Source organism: Diuraphis noxia, unplaced genomic scaffold (genome assembly GCF_037042655.1).
Source record: "Diuraphis noxia isolate RWA-SAM2 unplaced genomic scaffold, SU_Dnox_SAM2 contig0006, whole genome shotgun sequence".
Classification (NCBI taxonomy): domain Eukaryota; kingdom Metazoa; phylum Arthropoda; class Insecta; order Hemiptera; family Aphididae; genus Diuraphis; species Diuraphis noxia.
The window spans coordinates 871,695-887,105 of NW_028301716.1; the positions used below are offsets into that span (position 1 = coordinate 871,695).

A 15,411-nucleotide genomic window follows, 5' to 3' on the forward strand; every position below is an offset into this window, starting at 1 on the left:
CTATCGTTATGAGTTAATGCACTCCGTTGCACAAGGATGTGTAATTTTTTCATCATTATAAGATGACAAAATTCTTGTAGTGTCAAAATATGATATAGGTACCTATTTCTATTTATTAGTATTCGTCACTGTAACAGCCTGATAAATGATTAAAGTTGTGTTTTACTAGTTGATGTTACAGAATTTTCTAATCGTACTTGAAAAATTCTAAAACTATCATTTTGTCCGAGATTTTTTTTTTAAAGTTTTGTACAACTAAAGATTCACATATATAATATGTGAATATATATATGCTACCTATATATTATTATTGAGTTTTTCTAATAATAATAAAAAATAATAGGTGTAATAATACTAACAGGTAATAAATTACCTAATTAAGTGTGTACCAAATTTTCAGCACAAATAAATAAAAGTTGATTTTTTCCAAATTATTTTTTTTTTCATAAATAATTTAAATAAATATCAATTTCCATCCAAAACGAACGCTTAATATCAGACGAAATGTGAAAAATTTGATTTATTGATTTTCAATTGTTTATCATCATTGTAAAACGTAATATCAGTTTTCTATTATAGATAAAACTTTCATACTCAAGATTTATACAAAAAATTTTAGTTTTATAGAAATCGGTTATCGAAAAAGCTCAGATAAAATATGATTTTTAACGTTTACAGATAACGTCTAGAAATTTTAAGCACAATCTATTAAATTCTAACTATTGATGAGCTATATCATGCACAGTTGCCGAAATTCATCTGTAACCTTCACTCATCCAATTTATAATTTTCAACATAATGTTATAGAACATCACACCACTGTAGAACATGCAAAAATCTCTATTTATACATTATAAATGATAATATCGCACCTGTGCAAGGACTGAGCATAATTTATTGTAGTTACGAGTTCATCAATAATGTAATTTTTTTGAAAATTAATTCGTTCTACCCGTTCGCGAACCTTTTGAAATATGTGAATTTTTACCCTCGTTATAATAATATAACATCAAAATTATTATGCACGTGTCTTACACTTTATTGTATATCAGACAATGTGACTGTTATTTATCGTGAATCGGGAAATGTCTTAAGAAAAACGAACAATCAATACAAAATAATAATTATAATTCCCAACGTGGATATTTTCCGGTCCGCGTGGAAACGATCTTCCTGCAAATATAACGCGTCATAATACACATACCAACAACTATTATATTGCAGTTGTTTTTGTTTTTTCAGTCGTCACTGATGAGTAAACCGCGCAAATAAATGATACCTATTAAACACATACATAATCGTTTCTATCTTTAGGTTCAGTAAGTCGGTGAAAAGGAGTGATCATTCGGGGACCGACGATAAGAACGAGGGTCAATGGTGAGTCTAAATGTAGCACGGGTGTCGGTATCAGGGTTCGTAATCACAGTTAGTTGCATACGTACATATATTATTTATCATATATCGGTGACCTATCTGAATTTTCTTGTTTTGTCTTGTCTTGTGTCAATAATTTTTTCTATCGCCTCACTAATATATAACATATTCACCGTCACTATAATACTATGTACATATAATATGCATTGTGCATTATACGTAAACTAGTTTCTTTTTAAACAATTTACTACTTACTAACACCAACAAGTATATGTTTCATTCCTATTACACTAGCTGTTAATCCATTTAGAGTTTAACACTCATTTTCTCAAAAAAGTATTAATTATTAATCGCAAAAAAATATCATCTATTTATATCGTAATTGTGTACGTTAAGCTTTTCACATTTCTTAATGACAACACGAATTTTAAATTTCGTATTCCTAAGCAGATTATTTTTCTAAGAATTTCAATTTATAAAAATCCCATTTCAAACTCGTCGGTAGGTAGTTAATTATTTATAATCATTTATAACGAGTAAAGTGCAGTGCCACAAAGGTCTCTTGCGAAATTTCGGATCACATCTCGCCTAAATTTTTAATCCTTATAACTACTTACTCGTTTAAAATTCGATTTTTATTTGCTGAAATTCTCAAAAAACCTTGCATTGGAATATTAATTAAAAATGTACGCTTTCATTGGAAGAAGTAGAAAATTCGCTAACTATAATTTATTGTAACAGTAAAAATAAGTTTTTTTTAAAAATTATTAATTTTTAATGACTTCAATGGACGTGGAAACCGTATATACCAAATCATTAATACTTTTCGATAAAATGAGTTTTCACCTTAACTGAGTCACCATGAATTATGCTAAAATATTATTATCATACACCTATAATTATGTACTTAAGATGTGTGCAATGCGATGTAATTTCTCCAACACAAAACACCATACTATTTTTTTACCATAGGTATCATTATTGACCTTGAACCTGAAAACTCTGGCCATTAGCTATTGTATGTGCGAATTGCTTTTTAGAAACACCAGCATGCGTGTATGTCAAGAATTCACCAATAGAAGCCGGGGTGGTAACCCATCCGGGAACTATAGTGACACCGGCCGGTGCTGGCACTTGGAACACGTTTGTGGCCATTATCAGACACCGTGCCACACCATACGTTTTATATATTATAATATATAATTAAATATCGTGATCATTTGATCTATTTTTCATTCGTTTTAAAGTAGGCTTATTCTTTATATTAAAATGCATATTGCGGTAGAAACGAAATTGCTTATAACCATAACAAAATCGTCAGATTTCATCATCATAACGATATCTTAAGATTATGATATTTTAAATCACAATAATTTTCCAACATTTTTATATATTCCAAGTATCGAACAGTCAGCTATCAAATTTATAATAATTTCCTAAGGAGTTGAAGTGATCTATGAAGTATCACTAATCGATAATATATATATTATTATAATATAAATTCTTATAAATGATAATAATAACTCGTTATATTTTCGACACTATCATGCATAGAAAAGCACATACATAACTTGTGGATAAGCACCGTTAGAAGAATTACTGAACCCCCAAAACTGTCAACTACAAACTTTTTTTAACTTGAGTAACAAAGAAATTATCGCATTGTACAAGTACTCAACACAATATATTGTATACGATATTAATATTTTGGCATAATATTATGATAATAATAGCTAGACCACGCGCAATGCATTGTTGTATTAGTTTTGTTAAGAATCGCATGAGGTTATGGACTAATTATAACCCACACGAATGACCAATAATATCATTATTATTGCGTTCAATGCAATATGTAAATTGCGTATCGGTATATTTAGTGTACTTCATATAATTGTTATCATTATTGTACCTAACCAATGTAAATCATACTGAATGACTAATATTTGCCGCCACTTATTGTACCTATACATCTAATAACGATTATAGTAGGTACAATACCACGTATACCTTTTACCCATATTTGTTCAACCAAATTTTATGTATTTCACCTTTTACCACCGTTTTACAGTGATATGTTATGGACTGTAGACTTATCTGAGTGTACTTGATTACGACAAAATTACAAAAATATATTTTCTTGAGTGTTGAATATATTATAATATTATGATAATATTAATCATGTGCATGCTCCAAACAATATATTTTTTTACAGTCTTCTAGTTTGCGTGGGTCGGGCAGCTTATCAGAGTTATCAGTGGTGGCTCGAGAATAATAATTCTGCGAGTTTATAGTCTCTGAATAATTTAAAAAAAAAATTCGAATGGGTAGTGTGTGGATGTTAGATAAGAAACAGGTGTACCAAATCCTATTGACTCGGATGTTAAGTTTAAATTTCTTAGCCGAATTAGTTACATTTATAGTTTGTTTTATATACCTAAATGAAATAAGGGATCTTTTTATCAATAAATGGGTAGATGGGAGGGTGGGTCAAATAAAATTGTTTGTTCTTTTGTAAATAATATAAATTTGCGCTACCACTGATACGTATAAATAACTACGCACGAAATCTAAATGCCGCTATAGTTACTAAAGCACAATTTTAAGAAAGACGTATTTTTATATTTTCTTAAAACTCCATGGTGCATTATACTTCGTAATAAAATAAAAGAGTATGATACTATGTGCTTTCCTGTGTAAATTACCTGATAAATGTAATGAAATAAAAATAAATATGATCGGTACATTTTTTTTTTAGTGATTTAATATCTTAGGTACTTTTTTTACATTGATCCTTAGTATTGGTATAGGTTAAATTAACAATCAAAATCACCGTAAGTAAAAATCATATTTATATATTTTAAGATTTAATAATTTTATCATAGCATTATAGCATATTTTTTTTTAAATTTACAAATATAATATGCAAATACTATATTTAGGACTAAACTAAAATTCCAGGACCTTCCACAATATTTATTGCCAATTTTTCAATGTTATTTGGGATTTTAACGTTTAAAATTTAAATTTTGCCTAAAATATTGTTTTTGTTGAGCAATATTTTAGACTTACGATGAAATGTTCACCTAAACGAGCTAAGCGTTGCATTTTTTTCTAATTTACTTTACCTCATTTTCGCATTTTTATTTTTATTTTATTTAATATTTCAACTCAGGAGGGTAGTTGCATATTATTACATAATTTGTGCGACGTGTAAGATATTTGCACATCGTACCTGGCTGACGGCGGTGGACAGGAGATTAAAATCAAATTTAATAGAGCCCGTCCATCCGTTCATTTGTCTGCTGGCTTAACAATAATATTATTATCATTTTCGTATGCTCACTGTATTCAGTGCTCCAATTCACTCATTGTAATCCCATGCGTGAAATCGAATTAACGCATATTATGTGCGGCACTGCGGCCGGACATCGGACGGCAGAGCTCTTGGACCAGACTGGTTCCGATACTATTATAATTATAATAAATTAAGCATAATAATATATGGTCCTTATTATCTTTATGCATCTGTACAGGTACAATTTATGCTATGTTAAATACCATATATGTGTGTGTGTGTGTGTGTGTGTTTGCGTGTCGTGTATGCATGCATTTACATGATGGTCGTGTGTAAGGACCACCGCTACCTCACTGCTGCGAGGTATTTTAAGCCGTTATATTTATGTACCATTTTATGACGTACTTCAAATCATTTATAGTGATGTTATTTTGGTTTTTAACCAACATTCAAAAGAAATAAAATATATTTTGTTATATATTTGTGTACATACATTTGATTGTTGTACAATTGATTTTGTGATCAATTCTTTGCCATTAATTAACTATTCCATCCACCACAATTTAACATTCCTATAAACACGTCTCTGCAATGTGTCTTATCCTGTATGGTGGAGTGAAGAGGAGTGGAGTAAATCCAACTGAAAGGTATTCTCACTGCTATAAAAATACATTCAATACAGCAATTGTTACAAATTACAGATTTATTTATTTTAAATGTTCTTCATTGCCAATGTTTTTTCTTCCTTGTTCAAATTATATCATCTTATTTCTATGTTAAATCCTTAAACCAATTATTGTGGCGTAAAGCAATATTGAAAAAATCTATAACTTATAGATACTATTATTTTTACCGACTCATCCCTCCCCCCATCAAAACTACACTACTTTTACTACCACCTATGTATGGCACGACTATTTCGTAGACGATTTGAACCACTATCCACATAACGATATGGTGTGCACTATAGTATGTTATAGTTTACAAATTAGACGTATTTTATTTATATCATATATATATTTCAGGTATGATAATTATTTACAGATTTACGATTTTTTTTTCTCCGGACATTCGAAGCATATTTCCCCACTGTGTTTGATTTTCTGTTTTCAGCCACGCCGATTCATCCGACGAGATGGACATATAAGATGATGTCTAACCTGCTTCTGACAGCGGATAATCAAATCGAACGGACGACGACTGCTTAACTTATTTCAATTTAATGTGTAATTGCGTCGTACAATTTAAAATATGCCAATTATAGATACCTTTTAATCTATATATGGAGATAATATAATATGGCAAGGAAAAAATGTATGTAGACAATATAAACTATACTCAGTATTTTTATTTGGTAAAACGACAGAAGTTTACCTGTCCACGATAAAGTCGCAGTAATTTTTAAAATCTACTGAAAGTTTCTGTTTAAAAACAAAACATCAAAACACAGCGTTGAGGACTGTTGCCACTATACTATTATAATGGTGAAAGAAGAAAATGCGTTAATGCCCCTACATTCTACATATTTTATAGTTTAATATTATAAATAAATTAACCCAAAAGAAGCATACTAATAAACAAAGATATATGATAAAATATAGAGCAATAAAATCAGATAGAAATATTATATACGTGAGACGGAGGTAAGAAACGATATGCATCAAGATCCGTTGTATTCAACGAACGAGGGACTTACGTATTAAAAAACAGCTCCTTGAAAAGCACAATTTGCGACATACGATCACACAGAAAATTAAGTCGTATTATAAAAGATTCCGTTTATAAAAGAGACGTCTTTAAATTTTATTTTGCACGCACGCACTGTGCGCACTGCTCAATTATTAAACTATACGAGAAAGGATGTAAAGGCAATACCGTAATTATTACAGCAATGTAATCTCGTCAGAAAAAAATTGTAAGCTTTGTACTTATGAAATTAAAACTGATTATTTAGAAAGTTTCAATTCAATGTTCGGTAGTTGTCGAATATTCAATGTAAAAATTATACCAAGACCTCATGATAATTGAATATAGTTAAACGAAAAGGTTAGACAGGTGCTATTCATGTTTTTAATTCTAAATAATACAATGTTTCGTAAAATAAAATTTTGAGTATTTTTTGAGCGAGGATGTCGAGGAAATTTAGTTTCAAAAAATTAAGTTCTAAATTATTACAATTTAAGCTTAAAAATGTTTGATAAATCTTCAAAATCTAATTTTGAATCAAAATAACTTTGTACAAACAACTTGTGTTAAAAAATTATTGACTTCTAAAATAAACTTAATTAATTAAATACAGATGTAGCGCCCTAATCGTGTTTTTTAGCGTGACAAACTAGATACCTAGGTATCAAATAGTATATGAACACAAGCACTCAGCTCAAATATTTCTTCACCTAGTCTACATCGTGGTAATTCTTCATTTTTGTTATTGAGTAGCATTAAAATTTTGATATTATATAAATCAAAAGAGTAGAACTATAATATATCATAAGTCGGGTGTGGATAAGATGCGCACTGCGATCGTACGGCATCATGACATTCGTATGATGATACTCTATTTTGTCATGGTTTTTAGCCAACCAGGAACGCATATTTTGGCGGTGAAAAATTTTTTCTGATTTATTATTTTCTAAAAATTACAAATGGTCTCGATAAGTCAATGAAAATTAAATACCATATTTGAATTTAATTTCTATTGTGCCTGTAAGAAAAGAAATCACGACCCACCGATAGTTATTATAATATAATGGCTGTGTTATTTTCGAACATTTTTCAAGTGATAAATTTAAATATTTTTACACTCATAAATATTTTCTGTCTATATAATATGACCTAAAAGAATATTTAATAAAATATATTCAGTGGAGTTTTGGTCGAGAGATAGAGATAAAGTGAGAACAATTACTTCGAGTCTGAAATATACGGATTAGGTCACAGATAGAATCATTAATCCTTGGTTTTTTTACACAGATTCAAAGTAATTCACGAGAAAAAGAGAACAATACTAATTAGGGAATCCTGATAAACTTGGTGAAAATAAACAAAATAAAGTTTCCCCGTCGGTTTTGGTTGAAAAAAAATAGAAGAAAATAAAAAACTTTAAATATAACAATATATAACGTCGTAGCGGTATAAAAACAAAATCTTTCGATCCAGCAAGTACACTCCACCTCCGGTATATATATGGTAAAAAATAGTAATCACTCGTCATTGATTTTTCAAAACTCAATCTATTATACTGGCCAATCAAATTGTAGTAATCGGATATGTAATAAATACGGTATATATCATAACCACAACCACGATAACAAATATAATAATATAAAATAAAAGGAAAGGAAAAAAAATTTAAAAAAATATATCGATAGCTTTAGTGGCATATTGCTTGTCAATTTTCAGAGAAACATAGCAAACAAATATGGTTCAAGTCGAAGTTAAGATTTGGAAGAAGGCTAAATATAACTTCTTGGAGATTACGAACAATGGAGTAAATATTATCTTGTTTTTGGAAGAAAATAACATCTTTCATTTTTAACTCATCTCCTGTTCATGTGATATTTGACTTTAAGATTCAATCGCAACGAAAAATATGATATAATTTAATAATATTCAAAGATCCATTCGTCTTGTAGTAATAAACAAAAACAAATACATCCAATCCACTATTCATACTCCTATCTGTCTACGGAAATCGTATGCTATACACCCCGAAACAGAAATCCGAGATCATAATGCATTATTGATTGTTTTATCTTTCAGTGAAGCTTTTTTTCTTATCTATTATCATCTTTTGAAGCAATAAGAATACTTTAATTGTGATTTCTTATAGAAATTGGATCTTGTTTGTATACCCACTGGCCACTACAGATTATAAGTAGACAATTCTTGGTCTTTTTAAAATAATATATAACTGCATTCTGCAATAGTAACTGCATCAAATATTTATGTTGGCATTTTCGATATAACAAAATTAAATGTTTTAAGTATCAAATGTTGAGCTATTAATTCATTTTTAATATTAAATACAAGTTTCCACATACATAAGCGTTTACATAACAATTATAAAATATCAAAAATACATATTTTCACAACGTACCAATAATATTGTCGTATAAAAGCTATTTTTCATTAATAATTATGGTTATTTGATAGTTATTCAAAAAAAATTAACCAAAGATTATTAAAACATACTGTTACTAAAATTATCATATTCCCCACACAATTAGTTTTTTCGAATATTTCGAGTAATTTTAAGCTATTTATATCACGATTCACATACACTATTTTACAATAAATCAGTAGAATATAATATGTATAATATGTGATACTTTTGTTGAAAATATTTTATTTCACCGTATTATTGATAAAAAAATAACTATATTGTATAAATAAATACTATCAAAAAATTGCTTGATAAAAATACTTTTTTCCGATTAATTTTTCATCCGTTGTTAGGAAATAATGTTGTTTTACATATTTTTGACGATGGTTTATCACCATATAAACATTATTTTCATTTACAGTTCAATTTATTTTCTTCAAAAACAGACTTGTTAACAACCTATCTGGATGTGGTTGGAAGGGTGTAAAGTTTTCAGTATGTAGACATTTGCAGCAGCAAACTCATTCGATAATTTCTGATAACGATCTTGACTGAAAATTTTTTAATCGCATTATGGGTCTGTAAATTCCAGACTACTCCATCGATGTGTACGATTCGAAATATTTCTATCACTGACTTTGAAAAAGGTCCGATTATTTAGATTTAGCTTTAACGGCCGTTGTGGAGTAGACGCCGTCATCGTGTGAGGATTTCGAGTAGGTATACACCTGGGGAATTATCGATTCCGCCGAAACTACCTGCTTAGGAAAAAGGTTTATATTGATTCCGCCGGCTATTAATTCCGCCGGCTACTGATTATAAAATCTACATATTGATTCCGCCGGCTATTAATTCCGCCGGCTACTGTTTATAAAATCTACATATTGATTCCGCCGGCTACTGATAGGTTAGGTTACTGATACGTTTTGAAGGTATAAAATAAAAATGTATAAATGTAAATAATTTTGATAATATTTGGTCACATGTCTAAATTGAATAAAATTATGATAATAGTATATAAGTATAAAATAAAAATGTATAAATGTAAATCATTTTTTTCAAATTAACATTATGTATATGATATTGTAAAATGTATAATCTAAATTGTATAAAATTGTATAAAAAATTCTATGTAGGTATAAAAAAAAAATGTATAAATGTAAATAATTTTGATAATATTTGGTCACATGTCTTTGAATAAAATGAATAAAATGATAAAAATATTATATAAGTATAAAATAAAAATATAGGTATAAATCAAACTACTTTTGATAATATTCGGACACATGTTTTAAATAAGTGAACCTAGAAATTTTATTATCGTTCAAATCATTTGATAAATTTTTAATACTTTGTTGTTTTTTTTTAAAAGCGCTATTCTTACTATTTTTTTCGGTGTTTATTCCGTTTATATGTATGTAAGTGTCAGTTTGTATTTTTTTATTTAAAACATGGGTGAATATGAAAATGTTGGGATGAGCTTTTGTGAATTGAGAATTTAATTTTGAGTGGAAAGACTCACAGCTATTTGTAGTACGTTCCGATGTTATTTCTCTCGATGCCCAAATACGTGGATTGAATTTTGCGGCTTCATCAATATAATATTCAACTAAATAATCGCAGAACTTAATTATCCTTTCATCATCTGGAGAAACTGACATCAAATCGGTCGTAAAGCAATCGCTTACTTCTTCTGGATTTAGTAATGGTAAGCCAAATACCCATTTTAGCCAATTACCTATTTCACTTGATACATCTTTATATTCTTTTGATAAGCCTAAAAAATAAAAATTATAATTTAATAAATAAATAAATATTAATGATGCATAATACGACAATAATAGTATTGTATGTGTATTTGAATTTATATATTTACCAAGACTTTGAATGTGTTTCCACCAATTTTGGGTTAAATGAAATCTACAACCAACAATCTGTATTTCTGGCCATATTGTTTTTGCACCAATATGTATAGCTTCTTCAAAATCGGAAACTATTTTCGATGGAGTGAATAATAAATTAATTTCCGAACATTTTTCAACCACATATCTGAACGACAGTGCATATGTGTCTTTACATTTGTCTGGTAGTAAGAAGTACACGAGTGGAATATAATGTCCGTTCTTGAAGATGTGAATAGTAAAAAGCTGAAGAAAATATTTTGGACAGTAGGTAAAAGTACCATCCACAAATATTTTTTCTACTGAACATAGTAGTTTCAAATTCGATTCAGTTGAAAAACATATAATTTTGTTTACTGCATCAACAACAAGAATAAAGTTTTCGTCCTGGACAGTTTTAATTTGACGCATGCTTATTGCGTTAATTACTTCTATAATATCTGTCGGGAGTTTCGGATACGATAACCTACGAGAACGGTATAAACATTGATAAACATTATTGATATCTGTACCTGTCAACGTTTGTGTTAGTTCTGGATTAGTTAAAATGCCTCTATTTATGACTTTTGAAGGCCTTTCCAATTCGTCTTCCGATTTTCGTTTGAGTCCATTAGAAAATGATTTTTTTATAATACTTGATTCAGTTTCTTGGTGATGGTTGACATTATGTGTACTTTCATCTTTCAAAATGTTCTTAACTGCATGATCTACATATATTTTCGCAGTACACTTTTTATGTATGCACTGCCATTAGGTAGGTTAGGTTAGGTTAACCTAACCTAACCTAATAGCCGGCGGAATCGATATGCAGATATTATAAACGGTAGCCGGCGGAGTCAATAGCCGGCGGAATCGATATGCAGATATTATAAACGGTAGCCGGCGGAGTCAATAGCCGGCGGAATCGATGTAAAATCGGCGGAATCGATATACGCCCATACACCTAGTTGAGAAATGGAAAATAAGGGTATAAAAGTGTCCGGTTAAATGGGTCGCAAATTAAATAATTGGACAGACCGCTAGACCCATAAATCAGCACAATTTAGTCGACAGCAGCGGTACAGATCGTTTCCCCCCTTCTGAAACCTGTGTCAATCGGTTCGTTGAAATTCGATATTTTTTTTAGAATTTAATATATATTTATATCCAACTATATTGTGGGTCTATGAAAACAGGATATTATGTAGGAAAAGTTATGTTGTTGTCCATGCGTAAAATGTGAGAGTTAACGAATTACAAGTCGTAGGAATTTATGATCAATAATCATGAGACTATATTATTAAATTTATTCTCTTGTTCCACAAATACAATTCAAAAATATTTATAGATAACTGATTAATATAAGAAACTGAGTTATAAAACGTACCTTGTTTTTGTGGACACAAAAGTAGTTATACTTATTTTGCACGTCGACCGCATAAATAATATTAAAATTATGTATCTACACCTAACTCAATTCGTCCAGATTCGGGGAGTATAATAATCCAGATGCATTTCAATGAGGCTGATAAAAAAAATGAATAATTATAAAATGTTGAAAAAATATCAGAATAGAATATTATAGACAATATTTTGCACTTGGCAGAATCAATCTAAAATCGATTCATAATACGGTAACAGATAATAATAGAAATTAATGTTATTGTGATACTATCGCACATAAGTGGCAGACATAATTTACTTAATTTTAAAAATGTTACCATATATTTCGATGGGAACGCAGTCCTCTTAGATGTCCCTTCTCCCTAAGACCCTAAATACACCACTGGCACTTATAATGTATTTCATTTTATTTTGCTTATTTTTTTGTTTACACTAATAGTTTATTCCTGTTCCACAATAATGAATATAAAACGAGCTATATTATACAAATACAATCAGAGATGTTCATATTTTAATTATAACATAGTGACTTAATTAAAATGATTTGCTTGAATTAACGGTTCGGCGAAACGTAACGTGGTCTCCAATTAATAATTTTATTTAGGTACCTACTCAGTTAAAAATACAAACGCATTTTTACCCTCGATAATTAGTAATCACAATATGCAGTTTCTGTACAGAAAATACGACAAATGATACGACCATAATTACAAGTTTTAAAGTAAAATTGTTAACATTCAGAATTTATGCATATTTTATTTTTAAGAAACCTTGCAGGTATTTGCTTTGAAATATAATATTATTTGACCCCCGAGGAATGACAAAAAAATTACTATTACTGCAAAGGAACTAGAAGTAATAAAAAATATTATATTTTTCTCCTGCAATGAAATTATTTTTATTTAGGTGACGATAGAAGTATGTCTGTGAGGGTATTAAATAATAATATTATATAGGTATATTTTTTTTCAAATTATATTTTCCTCGTTCATAAGTACCTACATTTTATACTCATATTAATAAATTGTATTTTGTCGTATTAGTCTTTGATACCGTTACATATAAAAGTAAAAGAAAGTAATAGGTTCAAAGCTAAAAATATTTATTTAATATAAGTTATGTGCATGACCATTTTTTAAAGTTTTTAGTAAAAGTTAATCTAACCTCATAAAAACTATAAGCTGAGCCAGAAAATAAAAGATAAGTACACAATATATTATTGATTTTAATAGACAAAAATATGAATCAAATTTTAATACTATTATACTTTACTGATCGTTGTGTTCTATGTAGGGTATATTAATTAGAAAAATCTAATGACGTACGTTACTTTATAAATAATATCATAAAAGATTATTGACTATTTTTCACGTGAAATACGCAATTTGACTTTAAACATTGTACTTAAATTTGAAGTTTGAAGCAAACTTGCAAAGAAGAAAAGAATTAGGATAGTCGCTAATTTTTCAAAAACCGATCGTGTTATAATATTTTTTATGGATAAACAATTTTGGCATTCTAATTCCAATACATCATGAATAAATGACGAAAACTTTATACCTTATATTGGTGCCCTCTACGCGAAATTTTTTTCAGAGGATTTCGTTGTTTAAAAATCAAATTTTAAACAAGTAATTTCAAAATAAATAGGTTTTTAATGACTTTAAATTATGTAATAACAAAACAATATTCAAAAACTTAAATTTCAAAAAAAAAATAATGTTGTTTATGTAAAAAATATATATATATATATATTTATATTATCATTATATCATTATCAATACAATAAGTATTTTTTTTTCGTGATTTAAAACTAATAATAGGTAAGTATTGTACAACATTATTTCACTATAGAACACTTAAATGGGTTATTGAGTGTATTATATGTCATGTATAAATGATGGTTTTCAATAAATGGCGTGTTATACATTAGTTATTTTAAATTATAAAATTTGAGTTTGAAACAGTACAACTAAACTTATTAATATTTTGGAAAAAGGATCTTAACAGAGCCAACAATTAACACATAGCTACGACAACCAATCATAACGTAGATTGAGCGCAAAACTCTACATATTGAACTTAAGGATTAAATCCAAGTCTTCCCTTACATCATATAGACATCATACATACATCAACGGATAGGGGAAGTCAAGACAAAGACAGCAATACTTTCCTCATGATTTTATATCAAAAAACATCGGAGATATGACCAAATTCGTCACAAGACAAAACACAACGATCTACCGAATAATCGAAGTGTTTACTAGTCGGTACGGATACTAGTATTTATACTGGTAAGATTCGACAGTGACGACAGTTCATTCCACATTTCTTCTTCAACCTTATACCAACAAACAACGAAGATTGAAGGCCAGAAGAAACACCAAGAGTGACTACCAGCGAAGAACGACCGATACGATCCCGTGCGCAACTCTTAACGAGCATCGCCACATTTTGATCGTACGGACGAAAGACGACGACTTTCCTGACGTTCAAGAGTCGCGATCATCGAGCGACGTCCGACGTGATCCCGTGTGCAATTCACGACACGCATCGTCACAAGGTCAAACAACGAAGACGGACGTCGGCGCGACCAGCTATATAGACGACCGGTACGAACCCGTGCACAACTCACACCACAAATCGTTCGTACCGCACGACGACTTCTGGGTGTTGTGGACTGCCAATTGAAATCTGTCCAAGGAGCTAATCAAGTGGTAACCTCTCGTTATAACCGACGTCGGAGAATGGTGTAAACCTGAACTTCGACGCGGATACTCGATGCGCCACACATAGATTCGTGGTATAGAGATATAATCTGGCGACCCGGAAAATCGCCAGAGTTCTACACCAGGTGGTGTGTACATCGAGCGAACCATAAGACGAGCCAAACTCGAAGAAACCAAAACTGTCCTCTTCAGGACAACCCGTAAATAAAACAAGGCCACGCTTAATTCGAAAAAATATTGTAATTAGACGCCACTTATTTGAGCGGGACTAAAAAACAATATTCTTGTTCATTCCATTAAATGAAAAATTGTAAAATTAATTTTATTATGTATATATTTGTATTCAACTATTTATAATGTATTTAGATATATGATAAATGAATAAATTACATTATTATGAAAAAAGGGACGCATTCATATATAAATACAAAACAGTTACATTGCTACGCGGTGTGAACTGTTACAAGTTGTTTTCATCAAAGATATAGTATAATAATTTCACCGTAACAATACCCACAGCAACAAACGATTAAATTTCCTATAATGTCCCCAAGAACTAAATTTTTTCAAGTCGTCGAAGAAGTACCAAAATTAATCATTATGCCAAAATTGCCCCAATGT

General features: G+C 29.7%; 2 protein-coding genes across 4 annotated transcripts in view; one reads left to right on the forward strand and one right to left on the reverse strand.

Annotated features, from left to right (window-relative positions):
* The window catches only part of LOC149054452 (calcium/calmodulin-dependent protein kinase type 1-like), a 389,323-nt gene that overhangs the window by 303,016 nt on the left and 70,896 nt on the right, over window positions 1-15,411 (forward strand). For 2 of the 3 annotated variants that reach the window (XM_089229957.1, XM_089229959.1), the window contains exon 3: window positions 1,315-1,377. The exons of the other annotated variant lie outside the window; for it this stretch is intronic. In XM_089229957.1, coding sequence (XP_089086083.1) covers window positions 1,315-1,377 — 63 coding nt within the window. The remainder of the gene's footprint in view (window positions 1-1,314; window positions 1,378-15,411) is intronic. 3 annotated transcript variants of the gene reach the window in all.
* LOC149054456 (uncharacterized) lies at window positions 9,858-14,928 on the reverse strand. Its single transcript, XM_089230006.1, has 3 exons — window positions 14,697-14,928; window positions 10,651-11,382; window positions 9,858-10,551 (listed from the first exon to the last, which is right to left on the reverse strand). The coding sequence occupies exons 1-3, from the start codon at window positions 14,926-14,928 to the stop codon at window positions 10,037-10,039; spliced, it is 1,479 nt and encodes a 492-aa protein (XP_089086132.1). The 3' UTR covers window positions 9,858-10,036.

Coding starts and splice junctions, on each gene's coding strand:
- LOC149054456 (XM_089230006.1), bottom strand. CDS start 14,928: ATGTACACACCACCTGGTGTAGAACTCTGGCGATTTTCCGGGTCGCCA. Junction 11,383..14,696: donor CGGTACGAACGATTTGTGGT/GTGAGTTGTGCA, acceptor AAATATATGTAG/ATCATGCAGTTAAGAACATT. Junction 10,552..10,650: donor GAAACACATTCAAAGTCTTG/GTAAATATATAA, acceptor TTTATTTTTTAG/GCTTATCAAAAGAATATAAA.